Source organism: Onychomys torridus, chromosome 9 (assembly GCF_903995425.1).
Source record: "Onychomys torridus chromosome 9, mOncTor1.1, whole genome shotgun sequence".
Classification (NCBI taxonomy): domain Eukaryota; kingdom Metazoa; phylum Chordata; class Mammalia; order Rodentia; family Cricetidae; genus Onychomys; species Onychomys torridus.
The window spans coordinates 30,516,970-30,526,699 of record NC_050451.1 but is presented as its reverse complement, the minus strand read 5'-3'; the positions used below and the strand labels follow the sequence as shown (position 1 = coordinate 30,526,699).

General features: G+C 52.8%; 1 protein-coding gene across 1 annotated transcript in view; it reads left to right on the top strand.

Annotated features, from left to right (window-relative positions):
• Positions 1 to 330: 330 nt before the first annotated feature.
• The window catches only part of Zcchc24 (zinc finger CCHC-type containing 24), a 53,834-nt gene continuing 44,434 nt past the window's right edge, over positions 331 to 9,730 (top strand). Inside the window, exon 1 of the mRNA XM_036199269.1 lies at positions 331 to 791. Coding sequence (XP_036055162.1) covers positions 546 to 791 — 246 coding nt within the window. The 5' untranslated portion in view covers positions 331 to 545. The remainder of the gene's footprint in view (positions 792 to 9,730) is intronic.

Genomic DNA, 9,730 nt, shown 5'->3' with positions numbered 1-9,730 from the left:
TTTGGTTCTGAGCTCTCGGCTGAGAAACTGCGCTGGCCCGGGGAGGGAGCGGGAGGAGGCCGCTCTTGGTATGGGGGCGGGCAGGGAGCTGCATGTGCGGACCCGCCTTCTTTCTTGCCCCTCCCCTACATCCATATTTAGCCAATGGGAGAGCGAGGACGGGGGCCAGACGGGTCGGGATGGGGCGGGGTCTCGGTGGACCCCACCCTTTAGAAGCGGACTCCGGAGGGGTCAGCGCAGAGGCAGATAGCGGATCCCGGGCGGGGCGGGGCGGGGCGGGCAGCGGGCGGGGCGGGGCGGGGCCAAAAGTTTCCTGCCCAACTTTCTCTGCCTCCTTCCTCCGCCCGCGCGCGCCCACTGCTGCAGTCCGGGGAGGCGGCGGTGGTGGCGGCCGCTGCGGGCAACGCTCGGGGCACGGGGCTCTGGGTGATAGCCGTCGGGGCCAGGGCGGCCGGCAGTGGGCACAGGCTCCCCGGTGCCCGCCCCTCCGCCGGGAGGGGGGCGCGAGCGGGCGGCCGGGGAGGGGCCGGCACCGCCACGGCAAAATGAGCCTGCTGTCTGCCATCGACACGAGCGCCGCCTCGGTGTACCAGCCGGCCCAGCTGCTCAACTGGGTCTACCTGTCGCTTCAGGACACACACCAGGCTAGTGCCTTCGATGCCTTCCGGCCCGAGCCGCCCGCCGGCGCCGCGCCCCCGGAGCTGGCCTTCGGCAAGGGCCGCCCGGAGCAGCTGGGCTCTCCCCTGCACTCCAGCTATCTTAACAGCGTCTTCCAGCTGCAGCGCGGAGAGGTGGGTGCCCCAGCGTGCGCCAGCCCCGTGCCCATTGCTCCAGACCCCTTTCCTATCTGGTCTGCTCTTCCTGGCCTGGCTCGGGGCTGGCTCCACATTGCCCGGCTCGGTTTGGCTTAGCTTGGATCAGCTTTGCCAAACTTGCCTCCCGAAGTCCCTGGGGCGCCCGGAGCGCGTCACCTCCCGGCAGAACCGCTCGGAGCAGCTCAGGCCTGGGCAGGGCCCTCCCGCCCCCTCTCCCAGCCCAGAGCTCTGCTCCTAGTAAGCAGGCTTAGGGGTGTCTCCGGATTCTCTTTAGACTGCCGGGGTGCGGCTAGGGCGGGGACCCTCTTCCTAGTCTTTCCTTCGCCCAACGCTATCAACTTTTCTGGCTGCCGGCAGCTGGGACCGAGGGTTGCAGAGCCTGCTCCGAACTCCTCTGGAAGGGCCTTAGAGCATTCTCCTTGGACCTCCGTGGTTCTTCGCCTGGAGGGCTCCCTGGAAAGCAGTGACTCTTTCAGGGGCTTTTCCTCCTGTTCCCACCACTTGGGAACCCCTAGATCCATCCTGCAGCTGTTTGCCCTCCCCCAGCCACATAGGAAGTGGTTTTTGAGGGCTTGACCTAGCAGACTGCTCTGTCCCCTGCCTTCCCAGGCTGGAAGGAAATGAAAGGGAAATCCTTGGGGGGGGGGGGGGGTGGCTGTGGCGATGGGAGAGAGGGCTCCAGCTGCCTAGTGCCTTTTCCCAAAACCTGGATGTGTTGCAAAGGCTGCTTGTTCAATAGATTCGGTTACAAAGTCTACTTCCACAGTGCTTGTCCCCAGCTAAATAAATACACAGGTGTCCATGACCTCTCAGCCCCTCTTGTGGGGTCTTAACCAGAGCCTTCCCAGAATCTATCTCCCATGACACCACCTCCCGCATTTATTCCAGTTTGGGAATTGCTGACCCCTCAGGGCCTCTGTCACTGGCACCCTTGTGGTTTTTTCCCTCTGCTGAGGTGCAGGGGTAGAGGGACACACATGGGGGTCACTTGCACTTTTCTGATCTAGAGGTGGTCTGGGAATAAGGCCAGGGTATCCTGAGGTGTGTTGGGGTTGAGTTGTGGAGCCAGAAGGCCACTCTTTCTGGTCTCGGGTATGTGTTCCACACTGCCACGGTTTCCTGGAGGACCACGGACATGTGCAGCAGTGGTTCAAGACCTGCCCAGCTGCCCTGTGGAGGTAGAAGCGGTGTCCCGGAGCGGGGCGGCTGGGTGTGGTGGCAAGGCTGGAAAGGTGCCAGCAGAGCCAGGGGGAATAGTTTTCATATGCCAAGGCCCTTTATAAACCGTAACGCATGCTCTGTGCCCTGAGGAGTGGTTCCTGGCTGGGATCTTCCTTTCTTAAGACAAGTTGTTGTCACTTGAGGAGCTGGCTTCAGGTGACCAATGACTTTGGAGAACTGTTTATGGAGCGTTTCCATTATTAATTCTCCTACCAAACATTTCTATGCACGAGTGGGAATGTGGAACCTGGGGCTAAGAGTCACACAGAAAATACCTGTGCAAAAGGCAAGTGAGTGGATAGGGTGCTGGCTGGCTTGGGTCATAGTTGGATGGAAATGTACTCAAGGGGGGGGGGATCTTCCATCTACGGAGAAGATGACCATGGCCCAGAGGTTCAGCAGGGCCTCAACGAGGCTTTATAAGACTCCCTCTGCTCCCACCCAGGAGTTGCCTTTTCCTCACATGTGGTCTCTGCTCTGCTGCCTGCCCATCAATCAGTGATCCTTTCAGGAAATTTTACACCTTCAGGATCCCAGCTGTGGTTCAGTGAGACCCGTCTCCTACCACTTTGTTGCCATGTTCCTCAGTTTCCCTCAAGAAAGGGCCCAGTGTGGGAGGAGCTGGAGCCATGGTCGGGGAAGTCTCTTGTAATCTGGCTCCAAGGAGCTCCCATCTCCCCGGTCCTCAGCTTTCCCGGGGAGAGTAGATTTAATCTCTGCTTCCAGCCAGGGTGGTATGTTTGAGGTTGGAGGCATATATAAACAAGAGAATATCTGCCAGCAGACAGCCTGGACCCGGGAGGTGAGAGGGACTTTTCCCACTAAAAGACCTGTGGCTTCCTTGGAGGCTGGAGAGCTGTACTCTTGGGTTCTGGCTCCCTCGTTCTCACCTCCCAGTCCTTGACCTCTTAGACCCTCTCAAAACCCCAGCTATGTTCTTGGGCATGGGCCTTTCCTGAGTCCAGAGCTTAGCTGGTGACCTGATATGGCTGAGAGGTGAGGACCCTCCTTCCCAAGTCAATGCCACCACCAAGGGGCTGGGTGCAAAAGCAGCAAGTTCTGTGTCTCCAGAGGGGACTTTAGGAAGGGACCCAGGGTCTACAAGCATTGCCATTCTGTTCGAGGCCTGGCAGGCCCGGTGGCAGTGCCTGTGGATGTGACTTGCATGCTGACCGCTGACCATAGCCCGTCTGCACCAGCCCCTGTGCCAAGAGCCCACCCCCTCCTGCACCGCCCCCAGGCTGCTCCCTCCACAATAGCAAAACACCATGAATGCAGCTGGCATTGGGGGAGGTGAGGATACGGGGGCACAGAAGCCTATTGTGCCCCTGAAACCTCAGCCCTGGGAGCTGAAGATAAGCCAAGGGTCCTGAGTGGCCCTCTGGCTCTGGGAGCAGAGAGGAAGATGGAAGCATTCACATACAAGTGCAGGACAAGCTCCAGAAGGTGGCTTTCAAGTGGACATGGACACTTTGTAGTGTCTGAAAACACTTCTGGGTTCTGAAGCGAGACCTGGTAAACCCGACTTTCAGAAATGGCATCTGTGGTCACAGCTGTATGTCTTCAGAGAGAGAGAGAGAGAGACTCGTTGGCTGAGCCCCGCTGTCCTCCAGGTGCTGCAGGAGGAGGTGGGGCTTCGGAGGGGGTTGGGCTGTGTGGATCTTCCGTGCCAAATTCTGTTTGGAATTTAAATTCCCAGCAGTGTAGCCACCATGAATTCCATATCTGGAAAAGTAGAGTGAAGCATTACCTCTTGGACCCTTGGAGGGGTTCTCAGAGCTGGTCCTGGGCAGTCTTTGTACCCCACGCCCTCCACACCAGGGAAACGAGACTGCCCCATGTCATTTAATTCAGATTCTTAGGACAACTTTCCCCTTTTCTCTGAGAATAGAAGTAGCCGGAAAGTGCTGCTCCACTGTTTAAGGACCACCCCTCCTTTGTGAACCGGGGGCTGGGGTGGGGGGAAGTGAAGGCTCAAATAGGCTTAGAAAGCACAGCTTATGTCTTTTAGTTCACACAATGCTCTCTAGCACAGTAAAGACTCAGAGAAATTCTGCAATCCAAAATGTGATAACAGTTCCTCATCCTAACATTGCTTTGTTGTTGTTTTTTGGTTTTTCAAGACAGGGTTTCTCTGTGTAGTTTTGGTGCCTGTCCTGGATCTTGCTCTGTAGCCCATGCTGGCCTCAAACTCACAGAGATCTGCCTGGCTCTGCCTCCTGAGTGCTGGGATTAAAGGCATGTGCTACTACCGTCCGGCTCTAACATTTCTTATAGTTAATTCAACAGAGGATGGTTTTGGCTCAGGATACCTGCCAGTGTTCTTCCAGCCATCTCCAGGTCCTGTGATGGCCCACTGAGTCAGACAGACATGGAGTTCCACTCAGTCAGCTATACATTCTCTTGGGCTGCATAGCTCTAACTTCAGGAAGCTCTTCTTGGTGACATAAAGTGGGGAGGGGGAACCCCTGAGTCCTCACATCACTTTCCATGGTGCTGCAGAGCCCACTCTTGGCCGCTGTGGCCCACCCATTGCAGATTTGTTAGTGGTATCCACGGTCTTCAGCCCTTCCGCACAGAGATAGCAATGAGAAATTATGGGAACCAATATAGGGTCTTGTACAAGGTTCCAGCTGGAGGAGGTGGCTCATATCTGTATTCCCAGCATAGGAGGATTGTCATGAGTTCAAGGCCAGCCTAGGCTAGAGTAAAACCATGTCTCAAAAAACAAAGTAAGGTTGGTGAGAGGGTGGGCAGGTAAAGGCTTCTGCCATCATGCCTGACAACCTGAGTTTAATCCCTGGGTCCCACACAGTAGAAAGAGGGAACTAGCTCCTACAGGTTGTCCTCTGACCTTTATGTGTGTGCTGTGGTGTGTGCCCACAAACACACAGATAAATAACTAAGTGCAAACATTAAAAACAAACAAACAAAAGTCCCCAGCCTAGACAGCTGTTGGGAGTTTGGTAGAAATACCACGTGTGCCTACAGCAGGTGTCCAGAGGCTCTCCAGTGTGGACATGTGGAACAAAGTCACTCTCCTCCCTAGGAGGGGGCTGGGCCTGACTCCCACAGTCTTTGTGTTCCGATCTCTTTGTTTCCACTCCACAAGTACTGGGATTACAAGGGTATGCATCATGTCCAGTTTAGGCTGGTGATCAAACCCAGGGCTTCATGCGTGCTAGGAAAGCACTACCAAAAACCAACCTTTTTGAAGAGTCACGGGCACTTGTGTAGGACTAGGTTTCCTAATGTGTTCTTACTCTAATTGGCCTGGTTTAGGAGACACAGAGGAGAAAAACCCTGTTTTCCTATTTTATTCCTGTGTCTCTGCCTGGTTCAGCAGCCCTATTGTCCAGAGGAAGAGGTTGCATTCAGAGAGCTAGGGACAGAATCAAGCACGTGCCATTGAATCTGTTCCCCAACCCCGGTGTGTGTGTGTGTGTGTGTGTGTGTGTGTGTGTGTGTGTGTGCATGTTAATATATCTTCTGTGGCTCAATCCTCCTTTGGCTGCACCGGTTAACTTATAATTTCTGGAAGGACCTAGCAGTCTTGTGTGTCTAAGCCTTGATATTGCTTATGATTATACTAGGATACCATTTCCAGCCCCGTCCCAATGGGCAGATTCCAAAGTGTTCCTTATGGCACAAATGGATATCCCTCCTGAGAGGCCTGTGGCTGCCTTAGGAAGCAGCTCTGCTTCCAGCTGCTATAACAACATGGGCTATGGTAGCCAAGGTGTGATTCTTCTTTTAAAAAATATATTTATTAAAAAAATTTTCATTTTACATACCAACCCCAGTTCCACCTCCCTCCCACTCTACCCCCATCCACTCCTCAGTCTATCCCATGGTAGTCAACAAAGTCTGGCATACCAAGTTGAAGGAGAGCCTAGCCCCTCCCCATTGTATCAAGGCTGAACAAAGTATCCCACCACAGGGAATGGGCTCCAAAAAGTCAGTTCATGCACCTGGGATAATCCTGGTCCTGCTGCCAGGACCCCCACAAACAGATCAAGCCACACAACTGTCACCCAATTCAGTGGGCCTAGTTCGGTCCCATGCAGGTTCCCAAGCTGTCAGTCCAGAGTCAGTGAGCTCCAACTAGCACCGGTCAGCTGTCACTGTGGGTTTCCCCATCATGATCTTGACCCCTTCTTCTTCTTCTTCTTCTTCTTCTTCTTCTTCTTCTTCTTCTTCTTCTTCTTCTTCTTCTTCTTCTTCTTCTTCTTCTTCTTCTTCTTCTTCTTCTTCTTCTCTCCTCCTCCTCCTCCTCCTTCTCCTCCTTCTTCTTCTTCTTCTTCTTCTTTTTACAGGCTTACAGCACAATGGGAGAACCCTGGAGGGCAGAAGTTCGCTTCTGATGTTTTGGTTTTTTTTTAGCTGAGGATCTAACCGCTGGCCTTGCGCTTGCTAGGCAAGCGCTCTACCAGTGGGCTAAATCCCCAAACCCGCTTGTGATGTTTTACAATCTTGTATCTAAGCTGTTAATGCCCAATATGCTGGATACACAGACAAGGAGCTTCCCTTAAGCATTCAGGAGGGTGGAATCTTGCAGGGAATTAGCATTGGGAGGATATCAAGGTCAAGGTCTGCAAGCAGGGCAACAGTTACCCAAAACAGGGGCTAGGGACCTACAGGTCACCCCCTTTTATTAAAAAATGAGCTTCTGACTTAGGTTGCATGGGATGTCAGCAGGTCACCTTACCCATCATGGAGACACCTGTCTAGGCCACACAGGCATTCTTTCTCAGGTTGGTGAGCGCCCCCCAGGCATTGTAAGGTGTCATTCTTTAGGCCAGGGAACAGGCTTGGCAGCTAGGCTGCCAAGCACTGGGCCATAGCTGTGTCTCTCTATAATTCTGTTGTTGGACTTGAGGGTAGAAATCCTGCCTGTCCCAGTTTAGCATGATATTCACTCAGTGCTTTGGCCACACTGGATGCTCAGCTCCTTCTACTAGGTGGGTGGGGTAGGGCAGATGGCTGGGAACATGGTCTCCCCTGTCTCAGCCTCCTGTGCTGTCTCAAGGAATGGGTGTTGGTGGCTAGATTAATTGCACTTGAGAAATGGTGAAACCCTGTCTTCATCCATGTCCTGGTATTGGCTTTGATGTGCAGATGGCCCTTACCCTTTTCGGTCATGAGAATCTTCAGGCATTTGGACTCCATGGTGTAAGCCCAGTACATATGACACAAGCACACATGTCTGCCCATGACTTCACAGTTCGTGGACACACTCACTTCACAGTGGATTCCAGGTCCAGGCCTCTGCTGTAGAGGATATGGCCTCAGTTGTACCCTGGACTGGTTAATACCATAGTTCTGCCCAGTCCTCGGTTTTTCAGATTCACGCTTTCTGTTCTTGCTTGACAGGTGTGCTTCACAAGTGTGAGGCACAGGGTCCCCAGTGCTTGTGTGCTAGCTGGGTAGAGGGCAAGGAGACATGTCCCATGAGTACCATCAAGTGAGTGGTGACCCCGGGTTGGGGGCCAAAGAACTGAGGTGGGGATAAAATCTTTACTTTTCCCTAGTGGGTATAAAGTCTTTACTCTACCCTAGTTCTACTAGGCTCTATCCTGTCCCCACTGTCTACTCCTGCAATCCCTGGTCTCTATTTCTCTCTGCCCCCTTCCACATCCTCAGTCTAGGGTCTTTTATTGAGCACTAGCTGGGTAGGGAGAACTATTTTACGTGTGAAGTGTGAGCAGTACAAGCAAAGGGTCATGATCTGACTTGGCCAGTTCATAGATTCCTGGCCTTGGAAACAAGAATGGGGGCGGAGCTGAGTGTGGCAGGGAAGCCCTCAGTTATGGTGTGCCTCATTTTCCTGTGGCTCCCATTTCACCTGTTTGTCCTGTCTCCCGTACCCCAACCCAGCATATACCCACCTGTCTGTGTGTAGAGGATGGGTTTGTGCACCATTCCACTAGGCCTTAGGGACAGAAGTACAGATCTCTGGAAGAAGGGGTACAATCATCGGTGCTGTGGATGGTTTCTTATTGCAGTGTGTGCTGTGTGTGTTGGGTACAGAGGTGAGTGTAGCTGCATTTTCTTTGGGCCGCCAATCAGCTTCCAGATAAGGACATGGAGACTTATTATGAATGCTCGGCCTTAGCTTAGGCTTGTCCCACTAGCTCTTTTAACTTAATTTAATCTGTTTCTCTTCATTTGTGTTTTGCCTCAGGGCTTTTGCCTTTCATTCTGTATGTCCTGCTTTCCTGCTTCCTCCATGTCTGTCTGTCTGTCTAGACCCTTGTGTCTCCTTCTCTCCTTCTCCCTCTGTCTCTGTCTTGCCTAGATTCTCCCTCCTATTTCCTCTGTCTGCCCGGAAGTCCCACCTATACCTCCTGCCAAGCTATTGACCATTTAGCTTTTTGTGTAGACCAATCAGGTGCCTGAGGCAGGGAACATAAACAAAAGCAACACATCTTTACGTAGTTAAACTAATATTTCACAACATACATGCAGCACATCTTTACATAGTTAAACTAATATTCCACAACATACATACAGCACATCTTTACATAGTTAAACTAATATTCCACAACAGGTTAGGTCTGGGTGGCTTTGGGTGCAGAGGTGAGGGCTTGGTGGCTTTAGAAGATGGGAAGATAGTTGTCTGGCTGGTGAAAGAAACCCCCATAGAACTTGGTGCTAGAATCAGGCTCCTTCCTCTGGGCCTGTTTTGGGTGAGAGCAGGGACATAGAGCATCTCTGTTTGCTAATCTCCCTGGGCACTGCCTTCACCATGGGCACTGCCTTCACCATTGTTGGCCTTGCCCATGGCTGTGTCTCACTACCCCCTGCTGCCCTGCTGCTCCTGCCTCTCTGTCTCACATCTCATCTCTATGGTTCAGCATTCCACTCTCTCTGGGCCACTCTCAGAAATATCTGCCAGTTCTGCCCTTGCCTGTGGTGCCCTCTGATAGTCCTGCAGGGGAGTCCAGCTGGGCAGGCTTCTCTGGGGAGAGTGGGGCACAGCCTTAGGACTCTGCCTGTGCTCGCCACAGTCTACAGAAGAACTAACCTTCTCCAGAATCCAGCCCTCTCACAGAGTCCAGAGAAGCAGGTACCACATCTTGCTCAGCACCAAGGGGCTTTACAAATGATGTCACACCTGACATCGGCTTCTGGCTACCTTTTTATAGGTGGAGACAGGCCTCGGAGGCTGTGTGTGGGTAAAATATAACTGGCCAACACATTTTGCCTGTGTTGCCTTGAGTCTCAATTTCCAGCTCTACAAAAATGAGATCAGTGCTCAGATAAAATGGTGTCTTAGCAGTTAAGGGAAACTAAGAAAAAGAAGAGATTCTGTAGATTATACCAGAACGACTCAATAGTGGTCAAAACAAACCAGTGTCTTCTCATCTACTTTTCCCTATCAGCCCATCAAGAACCTTGGAGAAGGTTCCAGCAATGACCATGAGTCTGATGCTGTATCTCAAATCTATGGTGGAAGGATCCCATGCCTCTTGCCAGCTTCTGCAGTCACTGACCCAGGACGATGATGTAGTCCAGAGGCTTACTTACATCATAAGTGGGCCTGCCCTCCTTGGACAGCAGGGCCTTGGGAACTCATGCATCTGTGTTCTGCTTGCTGGCCCTGCAGCGTAGGTCCTGGGTACTTTTCAGAACCTGAGTGTCTGAATGCAGCAATGGTGCACCTGCAGGGACAGGCAAGTTTGTCCTCCTTC